General features: G+C 38.3%; 1 protein-coding gene across 8 annotated transcripts in view; it reads right to left on the minus strand.

Annotated features, from left to right (window-relative positions):
- The window catches only part of SOX6 (SRY-box transcription factor 6), a 368,901-nt gene that overhangs the window by 79,638 nt on the left and 262,758 nt on the right, over positions 1-26,505 (minus strand). For 5 of the 8 annotated variants that reach the window (XM_031061342.1, XM_031061337.1, XM_031061338.1 and 2 more), the window contains 2 exons: positions 17,634-17,757; positions 9,281-9,360 (listed from right to left, as the gene is read on the minus strand). In XM_031061342.1, coding sequence (XP_030917202.1) covers positions 9,281-9,360; positions 17,634-17,757 — 204 coding nt within the window. The remainder of the gene's footprint in view (positions 1-9,280; positions 9,361-17,633; positions 17,758-26,505) is intronic. The other 3 variants (XM_031061343.1, XM_031061341.1, XM_031061340.1) reach the window with 1 other exon arrangement.

The raw sequence follows: 26,505 nt of genomic DNA on the forward strand, positions 1-26,505 counted from the left end.
CAGGCAAAAGGAAGAATCCCATTTAAACTGCCTCTCCCAATTCCCACATCTGAATCCCCATCTTGTGAGAAGATGCTGAGGCAACTCCACATTTAAGAGCTGAATATTTCAAAGTGCTGCTTGGGATTTGAAACTGCAATGTTTTCTTACTTTTATAAGAGAGACAGTTCCTGTGGTAGCTCGCAGCCATTCTACAATTTTCACTAGCAAAAATGGACAGAAGACAGGGATATAATAAATATATACTGGCTCTACTGATCAGGAGAAGCTTTATCAGTCAGCTGGGGCACATCTGGGAAAAAAAGTCACTCAGGTGCATCTCTAGCATCCCATTCAATTAACATACCATTAAAAATGGTTTGTCCCTGTTCAGCCTGCTGCGTTACCTGATAAGTCAACATAGTTAAAATGTATATTTAAATGCAGAAAACAGTGAAATGTTTTCTTTGTGAAGCAGAAAACAAGCCCCGCTTACAGGTATTTTAAAGCATTAGAAATAATTGTGCTTTACAGGTTGCTTAGCAGATCGCTCACACTGATCTTTTACCGTATATTTTGAACTTTCATGCACCTTCAAGGAAAATTAAATAATTTTCTTATAGGAAGTACACACAAAATTATGCAAAACATATTCAAATGGTGCTTATAAAAATTACATCTAAGAAAAAAAATCACATTTGCACCTCAAAACCAGGTAACTGGGAACTTACTATTATAAATTCATTGGAAGATGATGTATTTTACACCAGTAAATGTGAATTTGGCGTAAGATTGCTGTGCTTTCTGAACTGCAGTGGGTGTGATGATACTTCAGCAGCAGTGCTGGGGCTGGGTTAAACAGGTTATGAGGCCTGAACAACCCTCCCCTAGGTGCTGAAAACAGCAGCAGAAGAGAGGGCCTGTACTGGATGAATTACCCTGGACAGTTCACAGAAGTGTTATTAAATAACACTGTTATTTACTGGTTAAACCTGGTGACTTGTTCTGTGTCTAGAGCCTAGCACAAATGATTCAACTCCATTGAAAGGACTTTGCCTCTCTAATTTCTCACGTCACTTCCAAAAATGCCAGTGGGCCTGACAGCACACTCTCACTATTCCTACACCTGAAATACTTTTCCATTTGCTTTCATGCTTCGCTATAATTCCTGACCAACACCAAAATACGTGCCCTATTATGTCTACTTCACTAGATTTTGTGACAGATTCTTTTAAGTCTCAAATAATTCCTTAATGCTGAAATTTAAGCGTGATGTGTGATCTTCTTGTACGCCTGAAGACGCTCCTCCCTCCTATCTCTTTCTCAGGACTGACATGCAAACCTTCTGCTGTGCCTCCAGCTATATGTAGCCTTCATGCTGAGTCTGAGGAACAGACAGATGAATCCAATGCTTTCTAGTTAGGACACTTTTCTAGTCCCTCAACCATATGGATTCTAAAAACGTCACAGACCAAACATCTTTTAAACAAGCAGTGCACTGAAGGCCACACCATTCCTATTTCACCATCCGTAAAGCCTCTTCAACTTGGTGATAGCATTATCTACAAACTGGTTTGATGAGTTTTATCTCATTTTCTATGAATTTCCCTCTTTTTTTGAACTGGGTCAGTGGGAGGGCATATGCTCTTCTAATCAAAGACCCTCAGAAATGAAGCAGGTGATGATATCTTTTGGGTCCAGGCATCTTTAAGAGAATTTTTCTGCTTTCTCTGAGCACACACGGGTGTGTTAGTTTATACCTAGAAGCTCTAATCTAAACCACCCTGGTTATTAGAGCTTTTAGTTCAGATGAAAGGTAAGTTTTCTTTTTCTCTAGCAATTAGTCAGGATGGAATGATAATACTGGCATGTATTATTTTCCTTTGTGCATAGACCTGACTTAAAAGACATTTTTGTCTTTAATCTGGTTCCTGCTTAGTTCCTAAACAACCAAACACGTTAACACCATCACAGAAAAAATCCTTTGTGTTTGTAATTTGTAGCCAAATTAAGCAGCTTGCTCTATGGTTATCAGAAGTATAATAAAATTCCAGAAACATACTCACTTGCAGCTAATTCCAGTAAGGCACACACCATATACATTTCTAGAAAGCTTGAAGGAATCCAACTGCCAGCTCAGAGTATGCCTCACAGCCAGCCTATTCCCCAAAGGGATGCCACAGTTTTAAAAGAGATTTAAAAAACGTGCTCATCCCCTGATGGCACTCTGTAGTACTGGTGCCTCTGGTGCTCTGTCAGTAAATGCAGCAGTAACTTATTTGCTTCTTACTGGCTTCTGAGTGAATACATACCCCAGGGAGGCAGCTTTGCAAAGCACAATGATTTTAAAATAGAGCTTGGGCTTTCAGCAAGGGGCAGCCAGTGGTTAAGGCAGCAAGAACATCTTGTTGATGCTGGGGGCTCAGCCTCTCCCAGTCACTTGGGCTCCAGTTTCTGCCTTGATATAGACTGAAGAGATTCAGGAAATCTCCTGCCATCCAGCCTACAAGCATGATATCCTTTTAAACATACAAGTTTCCTGATAAGTGAGTTGATGTCTGCACCACTTAGGATCTCAATGGTAAATTCTCCCTGGAACAGCATATGGGCTTGGAAGGCAGCTGTCCTGCTTGGTGAGATCTAAGGGTGCAAAAGGTGGGAATCCTGCCAGGAGCCTCATCCCTAGCTGCCAGATTGAAAAATCTTCCCTCTTGGGAGAGGAGAACAGGAGCAGGACAGAAGCAGAACCCTTCCCAGGGTGGAGGAGGGGTTGGGCATCTGAAGGGAGGAGAAGGAGAGCTGTGCCAGGCTGGGTGACAGTCTGGTGGCCACTGTCCTTCCTGCAGTGGGAGGAAGGAAACACCAGCCCAGGAATGAACCTGGGTTTGCCTAGAACTGCTACAGACTATAGGAACAGTCTCTTTCTTAAACATTGCTATAAATTTTTTATTAAATAACATGACCCCGTTCCAGTAGGCAAGAAGGAGTGTAACAAAGACATGCTCTTTAGAGCAGTTATTGGAGGTGCAGGGCATGAAATGGGTGAGAAAAGGCTCTTGCAGCTGCAGTGCTGCTGCACCAGGCTGATTACTCTGGCCAATGGCTCTGTTTGTTTGTCTGACCATTTTTGCCAACTAGAAGAGAAGAGGGAGACTCCTTTTCCCTGTGATGTTACTGGGGGATCTAGGAAAATCCTCCTGAGGAAAAAGTTAATCATAAGAGATATTTTACTGCAAAAATTCTCAATTTTGATGGGCTGTCCTTTCCTGATGAAAATCACTTTGCCAGATAATTCAGGGCTGAAGATGAGAAGGACTAGGAGAAGACAGAGTACTAAGAAATTCTGCAAAGAAAGGAGGTCATATGGTAAAATATTGACTCCATGACATCATTTTCATTGATACTGCCACTGATATAATTCAACTTGATAACACAGATATTACATACAGAGACATAAACATTGAAGTAGGGGAAGGCACAAGTATAACTATTTCATTGATTTTAATTAAATTTTCCTGAGTATTGCAAGGTTGGCATATTTTTAATTTTATTTCCATTAAAGGGCGTGCTTGGTCTCTCAGAGCCTTAATAAAATCTTCTTTTGACCTCTCTCCTTTCTCTGCTACAATGTAAATTTCTACATGAGAAAAGGACCAAAATATGTAATTTACTACTTCCATATGCTGAAATTTGCACACACCATCCCCTTAATTTAGACCACTATTCACTGTATCATAATAAGGAACATTCTGTTAAAATATGTCCACCTAGAGCTCAGTAGTCTTTGAATGCTAGATAAAATCATTCTATAAGGCTAATGAAGACAGAAACTCTGCCTGTAACAATATTAAGTTTGTTTTCTCTAGTGATTTGAAGAAGTGAGCAATCTGTCAGTAATACATTGAGGGAAATTACTTGTCTTGTAGGAATTCCCGCTGACAGTCACTCACTCACAGTGCTGACCCAAACATCTACCCGCTGACAAACAAATTACAGTGTCTAACTTTGAAAAGGTAACTAGCTGTTTTTAATTTTTATTAGTCTCACCAAATCTCTCTCATATTTACCCAATCCCTATTCTTCACTGTGTTAAAAAAAGGGGGAGAAAGGGAGGGAAGAAAGAAAGAAAATGGAAAAACCCATGGTATCTTGCATTTGAAAAAATTATTACTGCCTACATCCGAGAGTGTTATGTCAGATAAAACTGTTAAACTGTGTCTAACCAACATTAAGACTGGCAGCCCTGCCAGTGACTGACTGGGTGAGTGAACACATTACTGAGACAGCATTGTAGAAATTAATTTTCTCCAATAAAGTGATTTTTAAGGCTCATATATTTCACAATCTAAACATATGTCACTGTTTCATAAACAAAATAAATGGATTAAAATAATACATTACCAATATGCTGACACATGGAGATATTTTAATTAGAAATACTTAAGCTGCGTGATATTTAACTGCTATATTTGTTGAAGAGGAGCATGCATCATTTAGTAAGACATAAGGCAGGTACATCACTTTGCATGATGTGGTACCAGAGTGGGACCAAATCACCTCCAGTGTGAGCTCTCACTATCAGATCACATTAGCCCCGCTGAAAAATCGTGTTAAGGTTACAACAAACAGAGGAGACTGCATAAGAGCAGCTGTCCACTAAAACAACTTCTTCATTGAAATAATAAGTCACCCTGATTCTGGTTCCTGAGAATAATATTTCTTTATAAAGGGACACGTTTAACAACTTAGCTATTTAAAGGCCATATTTACATGACTGTCGCATTACATTGGCCTCTTTCCTGCATTCTTCTTGACTTACTTTGAGGACCAGCACTAAAATAGCTGAGGAAAGCAAATGTCAACTATGCCCTGAAATTTATACGTGTGAGAGAATTGGAATAAGTAGAAATGTAATATATTGTTTACTGTACGAAGTGCCCTCTGTTCTCTAAAGGTCAAAAGCATTGTAACCTTGGAGTTACAGTTTCTGATTGTTCCCAGGGTTAAATACATTATCAAAATTAATGGTTCAAACCCCTCAACCTTCAGATATATGAGTATTCATGCCTCCATCTGCTGAACTGTTCAACTAAAAATAGCATTCTTTGGCCTTCCCTCTACTAATATTGTGCCCCTGAGGCAGGCTATGCAATGCTTCAGCAGTACACTGGATCTGCACCCAGCAGTATAAAAAAAGGTCATTTACTTTGTCTGCAACTAGAAGAGAGTATGGAGGAGTGGGATAAGATGGGAGGGCAGAAAACAAATAGGCAAATATGTGTTTAGTTAAAATTTTCTCTTTTTTTTTTTTTAACTGTATTATAAAAACTTCAGGTTCCAGGAACACAGCTGCAACTATAGTTAAGATTCGCCAAGGTTCATTAGTGTTATAAGTGATAAATTCTGAAGGACAAATTACACAAATAGTTTGGGGAAAGAGCTATGAGGGAAAGCTTTTTTGTTTTGCTTTTTTTTCCTAGAGCTCACTTTGTTTAGGAATAGCTCCAGCTAGCATCATTGTAATGTTCCATTTCTATCAACAGTTTATCAGTCGTGGTTGAGAGAGTTGCGACACTTCCTTATTTATCTCCTAGACAGCTTTGTAGAAATTTGTAAGAATGAAGGCAGGGGAGATTTTTAAACCCTAAAAAGCATATAGTAGCATTCGTTGTTTGAAAGTAAGGACATACAGGTGCCACCTCTGCCACCACTGTGACCTCCCAGTAACCAGGTTCCTGCTACCAGCAGCATAAGGGCTGAAAAACCATTTCATGATCAAGTCCATTCATCGAGCAAGATTGCTGGCCACACATCTCTAGGATCTGTTAATATCAGTGCAACCATTTGACAGCTTGGGAAAAAGTTTGGGGAAATGGGAAAGGGGGAAAGCTCTAGAGAAGGTATATGTGAAGAGGACCAAAAGGAAAATTATTGACAGGTTTTACAGCTCATATTGGTTAATTAAAGCAAGAAGCTTTTCTTACACACAGGTATCAGAACTGTTTCACATGCCACAGGTGTGTTTGGTAATAAATCTGCAAACTATTCACTTACAATTGTCTGAGGCTGGAGGGGTGAACAGAAATAGCTTGTTTTTTTCTGATCAGACTATACCTAGAGAACTGTTCCCTCATCATCTAGATCCTGTGTCATGCCAGGGGTCCTAACAAGGCTTGGTCCTGTCATGCATATTATTTAAATTCTTGGCTGATTTGTTGAGGAAACTGGTGAGATGGGGCTGAGATGTCAACAGGAAGTATGGAACACAGAGTTTTAAGCCTTTTTACCAAGAACATTGTCAATGACACCTTCATGAGATCAGTACACAGATCAAAAGAAACTATCTGGTATCAACCCAAAGCAGAGCAAGCCACCAATTCAGGAACCTAGACTGGATAAAAGTGTGGTAGTCACTATTTCACTTCAGGATACTGAAAGCTACAAGTGAATATTAACAGTATTTACCATGAGCTGATCAATGTGATCAAAAATCTAAAGAGAAGATGGGTCAAACTGGTCTGTTGTTAAAGGAGAACTTTTTTTTCTTTTTTTTTTTAATGCACTACCCATGTAAGTCAAACTAGTTACTTGAGAAACTGCTGTATATTATTTCAGTAAAGTTTTTTGTACTCACAGAGATACATAATCCACTGGTGAACACAAACATAGAATTCAGAGAAAGTACATTTCAATAACAATAGCTTGAATAAGTCAGGCAAATCATTAATTAGCAATTGCCCACTGCAGTATCATCCTCTGTGAAATAATTGCTATTGCTAAATGACGTACCTGGCAAAAAAATGGTTCTCCGTTCTATTAGATTTAGAGCTTGCACAGAAGTTGCCCTAACACACAGGAAGATGAGAACAAAAATTTGCTGCTACACTCATACCTGGAGCATGATCATCCAAATAAAAGAAAACATAAGTAGAAAAAAAGGGGAGATTACAAGATCAAAGCTGGCAGAATTTCCTTAGCTGGATACAGATTATAGAAAATAATTTTGGAATTAACAATACTGCCCTGGTAAAGTTGAAATGTTAGAGCTACTGCAAAACTCTTTTACTTGACATAGCTTTCCCTCCCCAGGTTCTCCAAACATGGATATTACACACACACTCACATGTAGAAACAAAACCAAACCTGCAAATAAATTAGCTATTTCTCCCACTGCCTGAAAGGAACAGAGATTGGTTTTGTGATCAGTATTTTTAAGCACTTGGGAAATACTCAGATACCATGGTCACAGCATTCACGTAAATAAATAAGTGGGTGGGGTGCATGGAAGAAAGGAAGCAGAACAGAGAAAGAAGGGGGAAGGGAAGCAAAGATGGAAAAATGAGCTGAAATGCTACACCCCTAACAGTCATCATGACACATCAGGTATAACAACAATTTCTCTCCAACAAACACACCCAAATAAGTGCTCATTTAGGGAACACAGAGAATTGACACAAAGAGAAAATTAATAGTAGGAGTAAATAAAATTTAGTTCAGGCACTTTAACAATCTGATGAGCAGGTATCAGCCAAAGGTTAAGTGTTCTGTTATTTAGGCTCTTATAACCATGAAACATTAAAGGTTTTGAAATCTCATAGAGATGAAATTCAAACAAAATAGAAAAGGGAGGAAACACACAAACAAAAAAATTCTTTTACAGCAAATATGCCTAAATGGAAATTCAGAGCCCCAAGCCTGAATGTTCCTGAATTTACTAGCACACATTTTTGCTGGTTGTTTTCTCTCTAATATTTCTCGTCATGTTTAACAACTCAGTCTATCATTTCTGCAAATTAATGAAAATGTATTATTGCTGTAGGTTCAGATCAAGTCTGATGTGCAAATATGTGGGTCAAGTTACAAATGGATCATGTAAAAGAAAAGAAGCAAGAATGTCTGTGGTTTAGATCCCATTTCTTTGACAGTTGAACAGTTTTCATCCTTTCCTGCCTTGCAGTCTTGTGTAGGCTCACTATTTGTTTTAGTGCATTTCAAAGGCAGCAAAAATACTCTCTCTATTCACAAAGCTGATTTCTGCAGTATTTTCCCAACTAAAGCTAATGAGACTTTTGCTTCAATAAGTAGTCATATGGCTTTCTAAAGATACCTGCTATTTTTCCTTCTGAGAAACTTCCCTTTGGTTTCAATCCTGTCCAAGGTACAGTCTTAACATCACATTATTATGACCCAAAACTATTTTTCAGAGATCTTTGCCTGCAGACTCAGGGTGTTCACTTTTCAAATGTTGATTTGAGGTTAGGTCAGACCTAAGCTCAAGGAGACTTTCTTGTCAGCTCTGGACCACCAATGTGCAGGTGGTCCCATTTTTGCTTATCCTAAGTTAATTTGGCAAGAATAACATCATAGGGTAAAGAGGAAAGGATTTTTAATTTGCTTTGAGCCCTCTGGAAAAAAATTAATCACAGAAAGGTAAGCAAAATAGATATTTAGATATTAGCATGGCAATACTTTGCTACTCTAGGCACAATTTATTCCTACTTTGCTTCTGAACCCGAGTCTAACCTAACTCAAATAGGGGTTTCAAAGGTTTACTTGTAAATAGTTACATGCATCTTTAATGGCCTTTCCTCTCATGTTCACTGTCACTTTCTTTCCACACATTTTAACTCTGAAAGCTTTTGACTGTTTCTTCATTATTTATGACATTGTTGTGTCTTTTCTTCTGAAATTAAAAACTTCTCGCCACAAGAAGCTAGCTAATAATATGGCACATAAATCTTTCTTTCACAACATTTCATTCTATATGTGCCAAAAATAAATAAATGGCCAAACTAAGTCTCTAACCATGTTTGGCATCTGACCAGCTTAATGCACAGAAAGGTTGAGATTACCTTAATACAGAAGCTAAAGGAGTTTGCAATTTATTGTATTGTCAGCACCACACAGTTAAAAAAAAAAAGGGAAAAAAGAAAAACCCAATAATGCACTTTTGTTTGGATACACTGACTGCTCCAATTATAGGTAGTGCATTGCAGCTACAGAGGAGCTACCACATGAAAATAAAGTACAAAAAAATCTTTGAACTTATCTCCCATCAACTGTTCATATAAATAAAAAAATACCATTAACTGCCAGTATAAAACACACAGAACAATGTCTTTCACTCACAGTATCAAGGTTGGCTGCACGTTGCTGTACTGTAAGTACATAAGGTGTTAATCCTCCTGGGCTGTGCTCAAAAATTATTTAACATTCAGGCTATTATTTAGCATACAGCTGGTTAGCAGTTTTCCCCTAAAATGTTGGCTTCCATCCCACATTTTTTTGTTCTGGCACATACCTGGAGCTGTAAAGGGCTGAGTCCAGAAGCAGCAGCAGCTGCCATTGTTGATGGAATGAACTGCACAGGGTAGTTATCACCTGTCGGGAGAACAATGCGTGCAGGTTCAGACAATGAGCAGAGAATAGCAGCAGACAAGTGCAAACAAGGCCCTAGGATTGCCTGTGCTCCACAGCACTCCTCTAAGCCTAAACATCTGCAAAAACAAAAGGCTTCGCTGGGCACGGACTTGCCACGCTCCCTTGGAACTTTTTTTGTTAGCAGATAGCTGGTAGGCAAACTGGCAAAACATAAATATGATACTCGTGATTTTCATTTCCAAAGCTAATGTTCAAATCAAGCGTGGAAGCCTGGGCACAAAATGGGTCTTACAATCACAGACAGAGATGAGATACCCCAGGAAACCTCAGTGGCTCCCACAGCAAAAAATTATTTTTAGTTTTCACCACATAGTTCTTAAAAAGATAAAAAAAAATTTGTTATAACCCAAGAAATATCAGTCCTGTTTAATGCAGGGTGATTTCTTTTCAGTGTCAAGTGGACATGTACCCATTTAGATCAACACAGGTTGAGGTTTCTTGTTTTCCTTTGGGATTCTCTGTCTTGGGACAACTTCCTTAAGTCATAGAGAAGAACAAAATTAAATCACATTTTAATATAGCTTGAAATACAATTTTAATTTTCTCTTAGATCTGGGGATCTACTGAAGTCAATAGATGAGACAGGTGCTCAGTTACATGAGAATTCAGGTACTAAAATTTCCAAATCAAATATTGTAACATTGTGTCTTATAGCATATCTACGGGTGCTCCCATAGGTGTGCAGCACACAGTGCCATTTGGACTCTTAGTCAATGTAGGGAGCAAAAGAAGGCTGACATAGCTTAGCAGTGTAATCTGTAATATAAAAATGAATACAGTGATGGATAAGAAGCTGTGATTTAATATCACTTTGGCTCCAGCTACTTATTTAAAATCAGTGTTATATACTATCTGCAAGCTACATTTAAACAGGCTGTGCCATTTTTAGATATTTTTACAATAATCAGTCTATTTTACACAAAATCTTCCATGCTGAAAGCAGAATGTAGCAATAAGGGAAAATACAGAAATCCGGTATAATATAGTCAGGACATTCCAAGAACTAAATTTTTTTGGTCACCCCCTCAAATAAATAACAATAGCTAAAATCTTTGCAGTCACCAGACTCATCGGAACTCTTTCTTTTTACCACATGAAGTTTGATTATATCCAGTTCAGTTAAAATGTTTGGTTGTTTCACTTTTTTAATAAATTGTACATGTCTAATCCACAAGGTCTCTTTGCATCATATCCATAATACCTCATCAGGCCATTGAGCACAGTATGTGCTTGTACACAGTCCAGTAACAATTGGATTCTGATTGCATATGGAGCTCTGCTACAATGCATTCACTCACACTATATTGTACTGGTGTCCTATGGAGTAATGTTCAAAATATCTCCTCTTATTTTCCCCATTCCATGAGGTTGATTTTAGTGTGCAATGATGTTGGGTTTTTTTTCTTTAAAAAACAAAACAAACAAAAAAGACTTCTAGATTATTTTCTTAAAGTACTTAAGCTGTCTCTTTATGGTTAAATAATTCCACTCGTCTCTTTGATATTTATATCAAATTATCTGAATAAATAAGATCCTAACCTAAGTTAAATAATGTTTCTTTCAGAAATATCTTACAAGGTTTTTTTTAAAAAAATCACAAAGATGTTGAATTAATGATGCTTTAAATGGGGGGGAAAATAACCATCCGACTTATCAGCATGGACTGCCTTGCAGAACATTTCGGAGGCATTCTTTCTTTAAATATCATGAATTATTCATCCCTGTTCCACACAGCAATCTCTTCTTTCTCCCTCCCCCTCCGCACACACTTTTTAAGTTCAATACCAGTTGCTTTATTTGTACTAAAACATTTTCCATGTCAAACATATTTTTAAAAAAACCAAACTCTAGAAGAATTCCCTGCGGCACTCCTTTTTCACAGCTGTCATGCTCCTATGGTTTGAAATAGCCAGATATTTTATACTCACATGCGCACACGCACACACACACACGGAGTTTTTGGCTTCACAGTTAATTTAATAGTATCTTCACCACACCCTGTAGTGTTCTCTTGCTCACCTGCTGGCTACAGGGCTGTCTCTTGTTGCAGGAAGAGGAATATTCATAGGGTTATGCCATTTATCTGTTATTAAAACCCAATACCGTCCCTTTTTGCCCTCATTGTAATGTGTTAAACTATGGCTAACTCCTGGTATGTCAGCAGCATCTTTGTGCTGAGAGCAAAAATTAATACTCCAGCTCTGGAGTACTTTGTTGACACTGAGGAGTAAAAGCAGAGCAAAGGTACTTCTTTCTCCCTTGAGCAAACTGAGCGTGCAAGGAGTGCTCTGGATTTAATTTTTAATTACAGAGGTACATATTTTCCCCTCTCATTTTCTCAGTGCAAGAATGGATCAAGAAGCTCCTCCATAGCTGTCTTGGCAAGAAATCAGTCAATGTATTGCAGCAATTTTTTTCAAATTTGTTTCTCAATTTGGAATGCTTGCGTGAGGAACCATTCTTTTAAATTTGTACAAAAGGCAGGAGAACATGTTCAAACAGGTCTGCCTTAAGTGCTGCTGTGTGCTGGCCTTTGATAACCAGGAGTAAGAAGAATGCTGGAAGAAGAAAATCTGTCATGTTTTGCAAACTGATCTTTTCAATCTCCTTGCTGTGCTGATTGTCTATTTACATTTGGCTGCTGTTGTTTATATATAAATTGGTGTTTACAAGCCATGGAAAATTATGCCAGACTTCTGTTTCGTTTGTCAGGTTGAGCAACATTTCCAAATGAATAAAAGCAGTGAGCAATTGTGCTGTGTTACTCTACACAGAAATAATGTAAATGTTTCTTTTTGTCTTGGATGAAAAGATGAAGCTTAGCAGACTTTATTTATAGGATGTATAGACTTACCTTCCAGATCAAGGCTTTGTGTGCTGTGAGGAAAGAAGGATGTCTGGCTTTTGTGAGACCCAGAGTAGGGGGAAGGTGCTGCCTTATTACCAGTCTTTCCTAAAACACAATTGTAAGACATAAGCTGCCTCTTCTCATCTGAGTTACAAAGCTCTTGGCTTGATGATGTTCACACCATTTTGGGATTCTAACTTAAAGTCTGTCTCTTCACTCTCATGGAATGAGAGGAAATGGAGTTGGAAGAGCTGCAAGAGGTCAGCAATTCCAGGGCCCCATCCTTCCAGATATAATGGACAGACTGAGCAAAGCATACCTCAGGTGCTGTCGGGATACTGCAGGGAGAGAGAGGGACACTGCCACAGTATTCCCACACAGGGCAGGAGTTTTGCTTGTCCAGAGCCATCAGGGTTGAGGAAGATGTTAACAGAGGTAACTGACTAAGGGAATACTGTGGAGCATCTCCCCTGCCCCATGTCACTGCTTCAGTTGTGCCTTTGTCCTGCGTAGGGTTTGCTGCAGCTCTGCCTTATTGCCATTCTCATGTCGCAGCAAAACCAGCCTCCCCCACAATTTTCTGTCTGCAGGTAATGTTTGCAAAATTATGAAATTTGCACACTTCACTGCAAAGCCCTACCTGACAATATCCAGCTGCCTGCCATAGTTTCCAGCTTTTACATCAATATTTAGTACCGAGGCACATATGATTGCTACAACAAATCCCAAGGTTACAAAGCCTTTGTTCCAACCAAGTGAAACTCAACAGGGGACACATGACAGCCTTTAACTCAGTCTTGGGGAATTTCCATTAGAAAAAGGACTCATGAAGGCATGTAAAAGACACACGGGCAACCAGTACACAGTGGATTTGGTGTGTGCCTCCTGTGTGCCACCTGCCAGGAGGAAGAGCAGCATACCTCCTTACCTAAAAGAAGAATACTTAGATATGGAAAATGTAAACCACCTGAGAACTTTAGGAAAGACTTCTGAAAGACCTATTCCAAATGGAAATTGCTATGTATGATATCAGAGAAATCCAGCACATCTAAGATTATGTGAGTTATGTGGATTAGCTACAGTAATCAAGGAGTTTAATTAGTTTGATGACAAATATTTCACAGTATTGGAATGTTCTGAAGTCCAGCCTGACGACAATAAGCCTGACAGTTTTGTTTGCCATGCTTTCCCTAATAATATTACTTTCTCTGATTTGCCCCAGTGCAACAAGAAACAGAAAACAGGTCAAAATGTTGACTCGGTTTCTGCCGCCAGCCTAGGAAAACAGATTTCCATTTTCACATTGCATCGCAGCATAACAAAATGTCTTGTAAATTATTCTTGTGCATAAAGCCAAATGCTCTATGTGGGTAGACAGGGGCTGTATCTTAGCCACTCTAATCATGGGGTTTATATCATTCTTGTATGAAATATGAAAAAAAACCTTTGAAAATACACTGCAGCATATCACTCGACAAACCTGTCTAAATTGAGTTTTACTCCATTCGATGTCTTTATTTTCAATAATCTTTTTGAGAGATACTTTCCAGATCTCGCAAAGGAATGGTACAGCACAAAATATTTGCAGGACATTTTTAAGCAAAAGTGATCATACATTTTGAAGTCTCATGGAGTGCCATTATGCAACTGGCACGGACATCAGCCTCCTACTCTCTGCTGAGAGCAAGCCATAGCTCTGTTGAGATCTGCTCTGCTTATGGCCTGGCTCCTACCTAGCATTGTTTTATATCTTTACTCCATCATCATCCTCTTCCCTGTTCCCTCTCAGCCACAAAACTTGATTGAAGTAATATTTTAGTCACTGAAAGATGGAGGAGGGAACTGCCCTTGCTTTATCCTCATCTTCCTCATCCTACTCACTGCCTTGTCCCTTTGACCCAGGGCGCTAATGGGGACACAATAATCATGTTCAAGGATACTCCAGCCCACTAAGTTTTTCTGGATGCATGTGTTTAGCTAAATGAAGGGAAAATTGCAGTGGGAGAGGAGGTATAATGGTACCCATGCTGCCCACCAGTTCCAAGCAGTAAGTGTAGTGGTCACAGTCAGAAAACCAGCGCAGTTGCTTTGCTCTCCTCAGAATGCAAAATAATTCTATTAACTGTGTAGCATCTCTGGGCAAGCATTAGCTTCCTAACAGCTGCCACTCTCAGCTTCCCCCTGGAATCAGTGGCAGCCCCCACAACCAGGTACTCTACGAGGCTCGTCAAACGCCTGCAGGTCAATAGTCACAACAGTCATTTGAGATGCACAGCGCCCTAAAGTTTTAATTAATCCGGTATACAGTATAAATACTGAAATATGTATAAAAAATTAATTAGGTGGTCTATGCAGCTCTGATTTCTCAATTAGTACTTACCATGCCGGAAAATTATATTACATGACTTTGAGATACATAAGGAAGCATGGGACTTTGGGGATTTTTTTTCTAATGCAATTATTACTTGTCATCAGCACTTGCTAACTTTGGCCTGTTTCACCTCCTAGAGCTCCAAAATACTGTGGGGGGAGGGTTACAGCCACCTCAGTGTTATAGATTCTGCCAGGCAGAAGGAAAGTTTCTTCTGCCGGGCTTTATCATAGCTGTGTATCAGCAACTCCTTATGTTTTCTGCTCCTAATGATTTGCTGATCTCAGAAGTTCAGGAGCAGCAAGATATGTACTGGTAGGGCCTCAGAACCTAATAAACTCTCCTCTCTTCTGCAGGACCTTCAGCTGAGTGTATTAACTACTCTATTTTGCTAAAGAATAGCATTTTATTCCTCCAAGGCCGAGCATTTGTGTGCAAATCTGCAGCAGCACTCAGTAACTGCTACCTTGGCATTGAACTAAACAGCCATGAAATTGGTGCCCAATTTAGCCCAGGAAGATATTTCTGTGTGAACATGGACACATAATCATAACTCTGCTTGTACACCAAGGCAGGACTTCTCATCCTGGCTGTCCTGTCACACCAACACTGCCACAGTGCTCCCACTTTGCAGCCAGTTTATATCTAGCCTGTTTTACAGGCAAAGCAAATTAAATGATTGTGCACACAATATTCCACATTCCCTAAATGGCACAGTCAGTTTCAAACATACTTAGTCCCCACTGCTGCTGTTATTGAAATGCCTCTCACTGTATTTTCTGAATGTCAAGTAAAACTGGCAGGGTCAAAACTCAGTCTTGCTGATGTCAAAATGCAGCAAAATATAATAGAAGCTAAACATGTGACCTAAAAGAAATTGGCAAGCATCTGAAGGGTTAATCCGTCTCCTCTCTTCCCTCAGAGCTATGAGCAAGTCTAATCTGACAGTTCTGCAGGTGAAAGTTTCATTTCTCACAAAAGTAGAAGAGTACAGGTAGTAGCAGTCAAGTTCATAAATATTCCTCAGAAATGACTTTGAAGAACCCTCTCTATGAAAGAGTATAGCTTAATCTCCAGTTTCATTAATTCCTTAACTACTGTGCCGAGAGTGCCAAAAATAGGAATTAATCAATACCAAGTGTAGTTACGGCATTTTTTTAATCATAATGTGTCTCTGACAGAAGCTACTGACCTGCCCAGCCACACATGCAGTAGAATTAAATATATATATATTAAAGATATAAATATATATATCTAAAGATATAAATTCTAACTTCTTTAAAGCCACTGGTTATAATCAGATCATTGTGACTTCTGGCCTTTTACTAGCACCATCTGGAATTAAACCACTAACACCAGCAAACAGCTTCACTGCTTTCCAAGATATCTAAACCTAGGCTTCTTCCTGCATTTCATTCTCCTAACTTTTGTTATACATCTCTCTTTCTGCATTCTGGGAAGTAAGGAAATGCCCTAAAGCTGCATCACCTCCTGTTAAGAGGCCAATGGGATCAAGTTAGATAGGTACTATGAGGAACACAGTAGAATAAGTTCAGAAAATTGGTCATGTTCAGGAAAACATGCTGGCAACTCTTCTTCTTAAGTCATTTTTGTACCGAGAAATCTCTGAGCCAAAATTAGCACAACATGATTGAACATAATGCCTTTCAGGGGGCAGCACAACCATCAGCTTAGTCACTAACAGTCACTACTCAGAAAGCTCCTCAGATTAAAACAGAAAAAGCAAGGAAAGCATGTGCTTTCTCTTGTCTGTGAGAAGTAAGATTTAGCCAGGGCATTTTAGGTAATTTCCACAACTGGCAGCCCTTTGTCTTTGGTCCCTAACTGTAGTGAGGTAGTGATGGGTGTGCACTCTGTCAAATCAGACAAGAACTTTGGGATTTCAAAACCTGAAAGTAAAATAGCTAGACAAAAAAATCTGTGTTTAAAGAGGAACGTCTCTGGACTAAAGAGACAAACGGAAATACTTGCTGAAATCCTGCTTGGCCCCACTTCATCTAATACTAAGTAAACTTGCTAGAAGAGATTCTAGGTTCAACCTGGCTTTTAATTAGCATGCTATTTACATCATCTATTATGAGGCTTTACATTGGATTCGACCCTGTTCCTGTCAGGGAACAGCAAAAGCACCACTAATATCAGTGGGAACAGGATCAATGCTTTACTTTGTACGCTTCATATTTAATGAATAAAAAAATCCCAGTTATTTATGTTTTGTAGTTATTAGTTATCAGGTTAATATGCTAAAGGCAGCTTGACAGGGAATACTATTAATGAGCAAAATAAGGTTGCTGCTTCTGGACTGAGGTCACTTACAAAGAATGTACAAATGAAAATAAGGTTGACTTTTATTTACTTAAATATCTTCCTACATTGAATTCCTTTGGCAAAGTGTCTTTAAACATTTAAAGCCCTGTTTACAAGGAGGCTCTGAAAGTAGCTTCAAACCATTATATCCCTAATTGAATTCCCCAGGAGTCCTGTAAACTCAGAGGAAAAAAAGAAAGAAATCATAACATTTGCTAAATCATCTCAAAACATATTTCACTGCAAGGTTATGTGACCTGCTAGGAGTCTGAATGATGACTGGAACTGAACTACTGAAACCTTTTATTAACCGGATTGAAATCAAACAAAAGAGCAAGAATTTTCCCACAAAACACAAATATTCTGAAGATAACAGAATTAATTAAAGACATGTAGCTTTTGTATAGGGCAGACCAGATGCAAATTGCTAGGCAAGTGGGGCACTGTATTTAAAGCAAATGACTTTGTGGAAATTAAGTTTAAAAAAATCATGATGTTCAATAACCAATAGTCTATCCATCTCTTTTAATTTATTTTTTCAAAAGGAGTTGCAATAATTTCCAGCCAGCTATGCCTGTTGTGTATCATCTGTATGAGACAGATCACACAAGAAGCTACCATTCATGTCTTAAAATGTGCAACAGGCTCGCATCCCCGTGAGCTTACCTGGCTTGTATGTTATTCCTGGGGGGAAGAGGAATCCCTGCTGGGCTGCAGCAGCCGCTGCCAGTGTCCGCTGGTCGTGTGGAAAAATTGGGATCATGAGCGGAGGCATGTGACCCTGAACCTGCTAAACAGAAGAGAGCCTCTGATCAGAAATAGCACAAATTTATCTTGACAGGTATTTCTCCAGCACTGATAGTGTTCTTGCGTTCACACAGTCCCCCAGAACCTTCCCCTTAATGCAATCCCTGCCAACTTCACATTATCACATCAAAGCCCTCACAAACATTGTTTTCCCTCAGTGTCAAAGGTGTAACAGTCTCAGTGAACTGCATGTTTCCCTACTTCTTCCTGCTTCTCTATTATGCCGTTTTGGTTTCTTTTAATTAGTATTCCCTGTCCTGGCACAAGGTAAAAAGGTACAAAACATACCAAAGTTTTAATAAAAAGTGGTGTGGTATGTATTTCTATTAATTTTTCACAGGTTTTCTCATCTTTGGTCACCAAGTGATGAGCATTTAGAAGCAGCCTAACACTGCAGCGTCTACTTCGATGTTCAGATTTTAGTAACCTCAGGAAAATTTTAATTCTGAGATCTTACAACATGGTTCACATAAATACCAACAGCTCAGGTATGTTATTTCAAAATCTCACCAGAGTACTGAAGAGTCTTCTAGTCAACACCACAACTCTTAAGATTTAAGGTTCCAACATCTTGGCTCCTAAACAAACCAACACACTCTGCCACACACATCTCACTATAAGAAATAAATTGCTTGTCTGTCTAAGTAGTTTTATAGCTTTATGTGCTATCATGTAGCTTGGTAATTATGGAGCTGCATTCAGAGACCATTTCAGAACAAAGCCTACTATATCAAATTTAATTTGACCATAATAAATGTATTGAAAAACCACAAACATGCACAAAAAAAAATTCTTCTCCTTATACTAGCATTTGTATTCAACATATAGAGAATTATGTGATAAGGTGATGCCTGTTAAATCCATAAGGTAATTTCCTAGTTCCTTAATTTACAGTACCTGTATTTCAGAGACAATGGCTAGGATCTCAAAGAATTTTTATCCATCATTTCTTAACTCCAGACATACCCAAGGGTTTGACTATATCTTTTCTGATTAGCAGTTAAGCAAACATATAATGCTTTATATATCAAAGCTAGTAAATGCAGGAAAAAATGGGGGTTTAGGCAGAAAAAAAACCCTCCCTCATTGTACCATAAATCGGTGGAATTAAATACTATTAAAAACTTAAAGTACACTTCAAGCAATTTTTTGCATTTAATTCCTAAAAAATATTTTTGGTCAAATCCCATATGTTGACCTATGACATTGTTTAAATAGTGCCAAATTTTCTTGTCATATCCCCATTACTTTCACAACCATTGATGCAGTGCAGAAATGCTACTGTGTGTCTCTATGAGGGTTAATTTACCAACAACTCTTCTCTTGGGAAAGCCCTAAGATGGAGGTTAATAAAGGTCAAGCAAAAAATAAACACTTTACAGTATTTTTTGAATCCATTCCTCAGGAAAATCAACTTATAATAAAAAGGTCTTTGTGCAATTACTGCTATGGCACTGGGGCGTGAAAGAAAGTAGCTTTACGCAGCTATTTCTCTCATTTTAGCTGAGGTAAGCCTGGCTGTGTGTTTTAGGTTATGCATTAAACTTGGTCAGATTGGAGTTGATCCCCATGTGCCCAGAACAGGCATTCAGCTCTGATAAAACGGTGCTGGCTTTGCTGCCTGGTGTTTCTATACATTGGCATTACAGGAGCACAGCAAAGGAAAACCACAGGTTTTGTCTAATAGAGGCAACTGTACAGGAAGAAATTCAATGCAATACAACTTGCAAAAAATTTGCAGTAGTTCCTAAATTACATCTAATCAAATGGAGCCAAAATCATAAAAAATATACCCCACATAAAGCATTTACATGGAGCTGCAAAGGTACAAGACTCCAACATAGTCTCACAAGACACAGCAGAAATCAGAGTGCTGTGGTTTGAGTGAAGGTGCAAACATACCCATGGCAATATTTTACTCCATTGTGTCATAAAGATAATTTGAAATATATCATAACCAAATCCTAGAATGCATTCCTGTAGATTTTGATCTACTTAGCTGTATAGATTTTGTTTAAACTCTCAAATAAAAGCACTTCTGTAAGCATGGGGAATGGCCATTTCAAGTTCTGGCTATCTGCTATTCTTCCTACTCTGAATTCAAGAGCAGGTCTTCAGTCTATATAAGCATAACTTTGACTATAGGTTACATTTAGCCTGTAAGTTTGTATTTAAAATTAAGAGACTTAAAGAGACTGAAAAAAGCTCATACTGAAAGGCCACGATTCCCTCCCACGGGTCTTCCCTCTGGAACATATGAAATACTATTCCTATGTAAGTGTTGGTTTCACACAGAATTATTAAATACATAGGTGTCCATTTTCAGTACAGGTCAACTGAAAAGCACAAATAAGCACTGAAAAGGAAGAGAATGTAAAAGTATCACTGGTCACAGAACTATTAAATACATAAAATGAAGGCAAAAAAAATCCAGTTAACTCCTTAATTTTGACAATTTCTCTTCCTGAGAGTTTTATTATTATGAAGATGATGGGTTTGACTTTGCTGAGGGGGGGAGAAACTGGGAGGAGGTGTTGATCAGTGTACTTCATAAAATCGGCTACATGCCCAGAAATTTTAATTGCTGAGATGTTCCTCAGGTCTTTCTGAAAACCAAGACGGGAGCAGATGCCCAAGAAACACTCTGACTCTGTTTCTTCCCATTCGTAAAAATAGCACATTGTTGGATTGGCACTTTCCCCTTTTGTCTCCTCTGTGCTAAGTCATTGATGATGCCATTTTTTGCCATCTGCCCCAGAGCTTCATTAAAGATACATGAATGGACTAACTGGGCTGCTATCTTGTGAGGAACAGGTGCTATTGTTTGTCCCCAAAGACTTGCACTAAAGATCTCACTCAGAATACTTGAGAAAGAGCATCTGCAGCAGTCAGTCAGAGAGTAACTTGGCAGAGCCCATGCTATGGGCTAATATGCAAACAGAGACACTCAGGGGGACTCATTTTCCCTTTCATGAAGTTTGGTTGTTTTTTTTTTGAGGGTGTTTTTTGGGTGGTTTTCTGGGTTTGGTTGTTTTTTGTTTTTTGGAGGTTTTTTTTGATGGGTAGTAAATGTTTGATTTTGAACAATTCTGCCAGTCTGTATTTTTAGCTGAATATACAAACCCTGGAGACTGGAATATATACTCTCCAAAATTCAGTTCTGCTGCCTCAAGTACATTCAACTTTTGCATAAAGCTACCTCATCAAATTAATCTTTGTTTCTATACAACAAGCTCAGGTTTAACTGTGTTAAACACAAAAATCTGCCAAGATTAGTGAACATTTTAAAGATAGTGTACCATTCCTTTAATATCCCATCACAACTCTGACGGCCCTAGGGAACTGATTACAGCACTTCCTTGCCTGAGATCTAAGTCAGGAAGCAACTTTAGAGCAAATCAGCCCTGATTAGTTCAAGAAGCAACTTCCAATTTGATTCTCCCTGAAATAATAAAAGCTGGTGGCCTGTTTGATAAACTGGGCAAACCTACACTGCTTTGTCCCACAGTTCTGTGAGTGATAATCTCAGAAGATGGCTGAACAATCCTCCTTGTTAAAAAAGTCATTGATAGTTAGTGTTTTGCATGGAAAATGTAAGCCAGAGTGATATGTTATACAAAAATAATGCTTTGAATTAAAATGATCTGCCTCTTTTGGATAAGGAGCACAGCACATTTAGTGAGATTGAAGAGGAGGAAGAGTTTTATCTTTAAAAACTGAAGCTGCCTCTACAACAACTAACATTGCAAGTAGAGAAGTAAAGGCATTCAGAGAAAAGGGTGGCAGCACTGCAAGCAAAGAAGCAGCTCACACATTTCTGCTTAGCTGTGAGGATCACAGGTTTCAAGAGCAGAAGTAATCCCACCCTATAACGGCAGATGAATTCCTCTTCCTTTAGAAGATCAAACTTCGCAAGCTGCCTCTCTCTGCACAATCTACTTCAGTAAAGAGCAAAAGTGCCATCTTTTTGCTAGAGAGCAAACACAATCTTTATAATTTTTAATCCCTTCTTTAAAGCTTTTTTTTTTCTATTTTATTACATCCAGCACTAGTATAAAGCAATCTGAATGGCTAAATATGCTCTAATTGCCTACAATAATCCAGCCTTATTATTTAAAATCATTGCCACCCCCTTCTTCAACCAATTAGATCACTGGAGCCTGTCCTGAAACTGTGAAAATCTTGAGATTTGCTTTGAATCTAACAGACTATTCCAACACAAGTTAGCTGAGAAACCAATCTTTGAACTTACTGAATTGACATTTTTTCTATAGTAATGAACAGAACCTTTTGTTCATGTGATGTTGCAGCCACTGTGAGAACTTGTTCACAGGGAGGTTTAGACTTCTCATAGTTTAAATTTTAATTTATACCTAAGGCTTCTTAAATTCTTGAGTAATTGGTACACCCAGACGACAACTTTAACCTAAGCTTTAAATTTCCATAGTAAAAATGTGTTGGAAATTTTCTAGTCTCTCATTTAGAAACTACAGTGTAATAGATTTCCAGGTAATGGCAGTATATCAAGTAAGGATGTGCATTTTCAGACAGCTCAAAATGTTTATATGATAGAACATAGTGGCCATAACTGATAGCTCAACAGGTTATATTTTAGGTTGATTCATTTTTAAATAAGTCTTAATGGCATTGAAAGAAGTGTTTGTGCTCCCAGTACTATTAGTGCAGGATTTTAAATATCCTGTATATGATATGTATTTACCTCAGCTGCATTTTAAATAGTCTCTATGCAATACATGGCACTGCTACTTTTATATCACTGTCAGATTTTTATGTATTTCAATAACTAGTGTTGGGCTTTGTTGTTTTTTGGAAGAGAAGAAATATTAGAAGTTTTGGTAATTTAAATTTTATTTTGACCAGATCATTTTGAGGGATGCTGCAGGAACACAAACATGTTGCATAAAGAAGTAGGTACTTCTTTTATGAAAACCTAGTAAGTGAAAGTCAGAGGGACTGTGTAAATGTTAAAAGCAGCTCTACATGCTAAGATTTCTGCGGGTTTGAGCTCAAATCTGCTCCCCAACTCTGCCAATATTGTAATGAACTCATTCCATCACTGACCCCTTTCATTGTCCCAGAAATTATCTATTTAGAAAAACTGCACAGGAATCGTACAATAAAAAAATATTTTTTGGAAATGTCTTTGGCTACAGTTGAATGGTGTGACTGTTTTATTTGTGCTGCTCTGGTGAAGCAAAGGGAGCACAAGGCTGGGTTAGCTGTCCAGTTCAGTTATGAAGGACCTGGCTACTTTGTGTGCAAGTGTGGCTGAGCCTTTTGCTCTCAGAAATGTAACTGATAAACTCCCCAGGCTCATTTGGCTAAATGGCCATCAACGCCCAACATCGCCTGATGCAAAGGTAATAAGTGAGGGTGGACCCAAACACTTAAGTGAGAAATCCCCTCTAGGGAACAATCGCAGGGAAGCACCTGTGACTTGGCAGAAGGAGGAAAGGCAATTGGAAAAAGATCCAGAAGACCCAAAGTGACCCACCCAGTCACTGTGTCATAGATAGGACACTGAAAATCATGTCAATCCCACATTGAGAATTATTCAGAGACTTCTTTCTGCTCCTGCTAGCAATACAGAACCACTGGAGATCTATCTGTATAGGGCGGTATATTATGTTCTAATTTATCTGCCATCTAATTATCTACAGTCTAATTGAAAAATGTTTCCTCTCACTGAAAGTACATGAGCCACAAAGAAAATGTCTGCCAATGGGATCCCAAGGGAAGTGTTGGCAAATAAACTGTAAAAAAGATACCATAGACTTGCAAAGTGAGAACATTTCAGACTGGAAATACTATGGAAAAAAATATGTGGCCTACTATTGAATTTGTAAAGGGATTGTAACTGTTATTTTTTTTCTTTTCCCCTATCATTTTTTTCCATTTGTCCAATGCATCAGCATGATTTGGAGATTTAAGTCTACTGCAGTGGCCACAACATTAATGTGAAAATTGCAACCATGAGCATACACCAAAACAGAGCATCCTTATTTTTTAATATGTTTTTTTCTCACCACTTTGAAACTTGAAATTAAATAAACTTAAATTCCATCTACTTGGGAGATCAAGAATGAAGCTACAGAAAAATACTGACAACATCGCTGAAAACGGAACAGTTTCAAACACTAGATAGCATTTCATTTCTATTAGCTTCTCGTTATGTTGCCCTGTTTTTATCTAGCTCCTTAACTATCTGGAAATATAGAATTCAACTTAGGATGATCTCATGGAGTTAGGAGTATGATAAATGGTAATTAAATCTATTTAAATTGTCTGTATTTTAAGAAACTCTCACTAGGAGGGATGGAGAACATCTCTGCTATAGAGAAATAAATAAAACATGTTATGCAAAAGTGAATTTATGGTTCATTTGGAATTAGAGATCTACCACCTTTTCAATCCATACAAATGCATAATCTTGTCAATTAAATATTATTGTTAAGGTCTAGTAGTATGTTAAAATCACTTTAAAGTGCAACTAAGGAAAATTCATGTGTGTTTATTACTCCTTAAGGGTCTATTAGTGGGTATTTTATTCAGATTTGTGTTGTAAAATCTGCATAAACTCAGCATATTGTTATCCCCATGTGTGCATTTGTTTGGTTAAAGCATAACAGCAAATCTCTATTACTGCAACTTCTGGAAAAGTCAAGAGAACTAAAACAGTCCTAATTTTAATCAGATACAAACAGTTATCTCTACAGAAGTGAAGAGTTGACTATTATGCAAATTGTCACAGTTAGTGGTCACCAAGCCATCACAGAAGACTGAGCAAGTCAATTATTTCAGATATTTCCAAAGACTAGTGAAGATGTATGTTTCTCATTTGCGCCTTGTCTTATTCACGCCAAAATAAGAAAAATATTGCAGCCTAATGATACTTGTTGATATTTTTTATACACGAAAGTTCCATTACTTCAGTTCAAATCTAAATATAAATTATGTTAGAAATCCCTTATTAGCTATGTTTTAATGGTGATATCAAAATGTGCAAGATTTTTGGAGTACACTGACATTTCCTGTTGGTGGAAATGTTTTGAGCAAAAGATGCTTTAAAATTTGTGTATGGTGTTGCTACTTTCGAACAGAGTTTCTCCCCATACATCTTTTCAAAACAGAATTCTTCTTTTTGAATACTAACCATCATTAGTTATTAACATGAAACTAATTCCCTCAATGTATGGTATAAAAAAGTCATGTCAGACCACAAAACTGATGGTTACTAAAGGAATTACTGTCTTTCCCTTTAAAGAGAAAGTCCAGCAGAAGTAGGAATAAAAAGAAAAACTTCTTTCAATGACTGATCAAAAATCCTCCTGAACTGTAGAGGTAAAAAAAAGCGCAACAAAACAGAACATTTAAACAAATATAAAATATATTGGAAATTCGGGGTGGGGAGGGCACTGATAAAAAGGGGAATTCTGACATTTTCTTCACTGTTGGAAGAATTTTGTCCTGAGCAACCTATTCTTTTTAAAGCTCTCTATATTTTCACAGATGTTCCATATTACAATGTCACTACAGAAGGACTACTACATACTTTACAAGTATCAATTAATTCAAGCTCAAAAACTCATTCAGGAGAGGGTGTTACAGCTACAGTTTACACAGGAGGACTCTCAAAGAGGCCTGGGTTTCTTTTCCAGTGGCAGATGTGGTGATGCGTGGGGGATAGGAACCCGTTCCATTGTAATCTGCTGCTTGCAAACCTTTACATCTCACCACACAGCTGTACCAAGATCCACCCGAGGTGCAGAGCCAGGGCTGAGGAGGGACATGGGAAAGCAGAAGGCAATTCTGAGCTGGTCCATGCCAGCACTGCAGAGTTTAGCCCTGCAACACTTCCATAATGGCAGGATACAAGGGTGGAGGTGAGGCACAGGTGCAAAAAGGGGACACTTTTCCCATTCCACTCAGTCCTCTGGTTAATTTCTACTGGTATTTATAATATAGAAGAATAAATTCAAAGGGAAGGAGAGGCAAGTGTTGCTATTTTTCCTCAAGCCTAAATGCATAATATTCAAGAGACTAGGTCAAAGGAGTTACTCACATCCAGTGAGAATATTCCTGCTCCTGTATATTTTTGAAAGCTATTTAATGCAGAATAGTAACCTAGATAACTTCCAGAAATCATATGATGTTTATGGAGTGTTTAGATCGAAACACAAAGGGTTATCAAAGGCAATTATGTGGAGAACTAGCTTAATGCAGAAAACTCCTGTGTCTAGAGATCAAAGTCAAATCAGAATACTGATTGCATGCAAAAATTAATTTGTTCCATCTCTTCCTAGGATTCCTCAGATTTTGGCATGATCTGACCGTCCTTACTCAGAAAAGGATCCAAGGAACTGGCGTGTTTACACAGTATGACTGAGGTGATTGCCACCGCTGGTACATGGGAATTATTGCAAATTTGGGAGCAAGCACCGGAGTTTGTAAACTTCCAGTGACATCCATAGAGCCTGCGTGCTTCCTACACAAACTGTCTCACTCCAGTGCATTTTATGGGCTTCTCAATCTTCTACAGCATTTACAATTAATCTACAAAAACACTGTGAAAGAACAGAATCATTAAAACGGTAAAACAAGGCAGGAAATCTCTAAAACGAGCGCTGGGTATTTCTCATCCAACCTTAGGTATTATAATTCCAGCAACATCCATGGCTCGGATATAAAACCACACTGCCGCGCTGCCTTT

Source organism: Geospiza fortis, unplaced genomic scaffold, assembly GCF_000277835.1.
Source record: "Geospiza fortis unplaced genomic scaffold, GeoFor_1.0 scaffold327, whole genome shotgun sequence".
NCBI classification, from domain to species: Eukaryota; Metazoa; Chordata; class Aves; order Passeriformes; family Thraupidae; genus Geospiza; species Geospiza fortis.